General features: G+C 43.5%; 1 protein-coding gene across 1 annotated transcript; it reads left to right on the top strand.

Moving 5' to 3' along the window:
• The first annotated feature begins 624 nt into the window (after positions 1-624).
• LOC139925112 (E3 ubiquitin-protein ligase TRIM39-like) lies at positions 625-2,357 on the top strand. Its single transcript, XM_071916350.2, has one exon. The coding sequence runs from the start codon at positions 788-790 to the stop codon at positions 2,273-2,275; it is 1,488 nt and encodes a 495-aa protein (XP_071772451.2). The 5' UTR covers positions 625-787; the 3' UTR covers positions 2,276-2,357.
• The last annotated feature ends 806 nt before the right edge of the window (positions 2,358-3,163 follow it).

Raw genomic sequence — 3,163 nt, 5'->3', positions numbered from 1 at the left:
AGCAACAATAATTTAACAATGACATATAGATTTTTAAAAATGATACACGAAGCAACTTTAAAACATACTGGTACTCTGGTTAAGTGAGGACCCAAACTGAGTAAATGTTGTCTCCAGGCTCATTCAAACTACTGGTACTCTCATCATGTGGAGATCTCCAGTGGAGCCGATCTCACAAGGCAGAAATTACTTGACAACATGCCTTTAAAGAATTAAGCTCTCAGGATTATCATTATTGTGATTTAGAAATGCACAGTTCATTTGGTTGTTTATCATTCAATATATTGATCTCTCAGATCATCTACAAATCTCTTGGATATCTCATTTTGGATTCAAACTCTTCAAATCAAAAACAAATGCTAGTGTCTATCACAGTGAACAGTTGAGCATTTAAGAGAAATGTCCTAACAAAACTCCACCCCTTTCTCTGACTCAACTCATACAATATATATTGACAATTCTCAGATCATCTACAAATATCTTGGATATCTAATTTTGGATTCAGACTCTTACGAGCATGTAGGAGAAATGGTGTGAAAACGGCACACCCTTTCTCAGATTTAGCTCACAGATTCCAGGAAACAGAGGTTGTCATTCTCCACTCCTCACTGAGAAGAGACACACACACCGAGAGACAGACGATAAGATTCACCTTCAGACCAAACCCACGACTTCCACTGAGGGAGGACAGCTACAGGAGGGAGTACTGGAGTACTGCCACTTTAACCTGCTACTGACTCAGGAGTTTCAGAAGAAACACAACTCAAAGTCAAAGTAAATTTGAGGGATGTTTCTAGAGCAGGAAGTGGAACCACAACTGACTTCCTGTTTGAGCGGTCTGTCTGGTGAGTTTTCAGCTTCACTCAGAGAGAAAATGGCTTCTACATCAGAGGAGGATTTCTCCTGTTCTGTCTGCTGTGACATCTTTAAAGATCCTGTCGTCCTGTCATGTAGCCACAGCTTCTGTAAAGCCTGTCTGCGGCGATGGTGGACAAAGAAACAAATACACGAGTGTCCACTTTGTAAGAGAAGATCTTCAAAGAGTGAACCACCTCGTAACTTGGCGTTGAAGAACCTGTGTGAAGCTTTCTTACTGAAGAGAGATCAGAGAGCTTCAGCAGGATCTGAGCTTCTCTGCAGTCTGCACTCTGAGAAACTCAAGCTCTTCTGTCTGGACCATCAGCAGACGGTGTGTGTTGTCTGTCTGCATTCAAAAACACACACCAACCACAGAATCAGACCCATCGATGAAGCTGCACGGCATCACAAGGAGGAACTTCAGAAATCACTGAAGCCCTTAAAGGAGAAACTGAAGCTCTTTAATAAAGTTAAAGGAAACTGTGATCAAACAGCAAAACACATTAAGGTCCAGACTCGATACACAGAGAGGCAGATTAAGGAGGAGTTTAAGAAGCTTCACCAGTTTCTACAAGAGGAAGAGGAGGCCAGGATCGCTGCACTGAGGGAGGAAGAGGAGCAGAAGAGTCAGATGATGAAGAAGAAGATTGGGGGTCTGAGCAGAGAGATGGCAGCTCTTTCAGACACAGTCAGAGCCATAGAGAAGGAGCTGAGAGCTGAAGACGTCTCGTTCCTGCAGAACTACAAGGCTACAGTGGAAAGAGTCCAGCGCCCCCTGCTGGAGGATCCACAGCTGGTCTCAGGAGCTCTGATAGATGTGGCCAAACACCTGGGCAACCTGAGCTTCACAGTCTGGGACAAGATGAAGGAGATGGTCTCCTACACTCCTGTGATTCTGGACCCAAACACTGCCCATCCAGGACTAATCCTGTCCCATGATCTGACCAGTGTGAGATGTGGAAGGAGACAGCAGCTTCCTGAAAACCCAGAGAGGTTTGACAACTACTGTGCTGTCCTGGGATCTGAGGGCTTTAACTCAGGAACTCACAGCTGGGATGTTGAGGTTGGAGACAGTACATACTGGAGTCTGGGTGTGTTAGCAGAGTCTGTCCAGAGGAAGAGACGCATACAATCTGGATTATGGAGAATATGGTTCTATGATAGTAAATACAGAGCACTCTCCCCACCAGATCGACCCACCATTCTCCCAGTGAAGAAGAAGCTCCAGAGGATCAGACTGCATCTGGACTGGAACAGAGGAAAGCTGTCACTCTCTGATCCTGATACTAACACACACATACACACCTTCACACACACTTTCACTGACAGGCTGTTTCCATACATTATCACGGGGGATAGACTCTCTCTGAAGATTTTACCAGTGAAGGTCTCTGTAACAGTGGAACAGCACAGTTAGAGATGATGATGATGATGATGATGATGATGATGATGATGATGATGATGATGATGATGATGATGATGATGATAGAGAGGGATTGTCATGGTGATGATGATGCTCATAATGATGGTGATGATGATGATGTCATGTACACAAACCATCCATTTATCCAATACCACATATTTTAAGTATTCATTATATAAACATTATATATCCGTTATTCTTATTTCTAGGACAGTAAGTGAATATAATCAACTATCTGATCTGTGATGTCATCAAGTAGTGAGGCTCCTGCACAAAGTTTTTCCAGAACATTCAGTTTTCCAGAGGGTCTGCAGGAGTCTGGCAGTGTGTATTGTAAAGTTGTACATAGTCAGTTTGCCTTAGCGTCTTGCGGGGCTGGAGACCTTCTGGCAGTGTCTGGCAGCAGGTTTCTATAGGAACAGGGATCTGCGTCTTGCAGCAGGTTTCTATAGGAACAGGGATCTGCGTCTTGCAGCAGGTTTCTATAGGAACAGGGATCTGCATCTTGCAGCAGGTTTCTATAGGAACAGGGATCTGCGTCTTGCAGCAGGTTTCTATAGGAACAGGGATCTGCGTCTTGCAGCAGGTTTCTATAGGAACAGGGATCTGCGTCTGGCAGCAGGTTTCTATAGGAACAGGGATCTGCGTCTTGCAGCAGGTTTCTATAGGAACAGGGATCTGCATCTGCAGTCCAGTTGCTTTTGGAGAGAGCATTGGAAATTTGTGCATACTTAGTTTGCCTTAGACAGATCAATAGTCTATTTGGATTTCTTTTATTGCATTTTGTTAACAATTTTTTCTCTCTGGGGTCAAATTGACCTCAAACATGATGTACGTTACTATTCTGGATAATTTCTTAATAGATAATATAATCAATATTTC

Source organism: Centroberyx gerrardi, chromosome 19, assembly GCF_048128805.1.
Source record: "Centroberyx gerrardi isolate f3 chromosome 19, fCenGer3.hap1.cur.20231027, whole genome shotgun sequence".
Taxonomy (NCBI): domain Eukaryota; kingdom Metazoa; phylum Chordata; class Actinopteri; order Beryciformes; family Berycidae; genus Centroberyx; species Centroberyx gerrardi.
This window is presented reverse-complemented; position numbering and strand designations above follow the sequence as displayed.

Bases quoted from the DNA above. Each gene is read 5' to 3' on its own strand.
- LOC139925112 (XM_071916350.2), top strand. From the start codon at position 788: ATGTTTCTAGAGCAGGAAGTGGAACCACAACTGACTTCCTGTTTGAGC.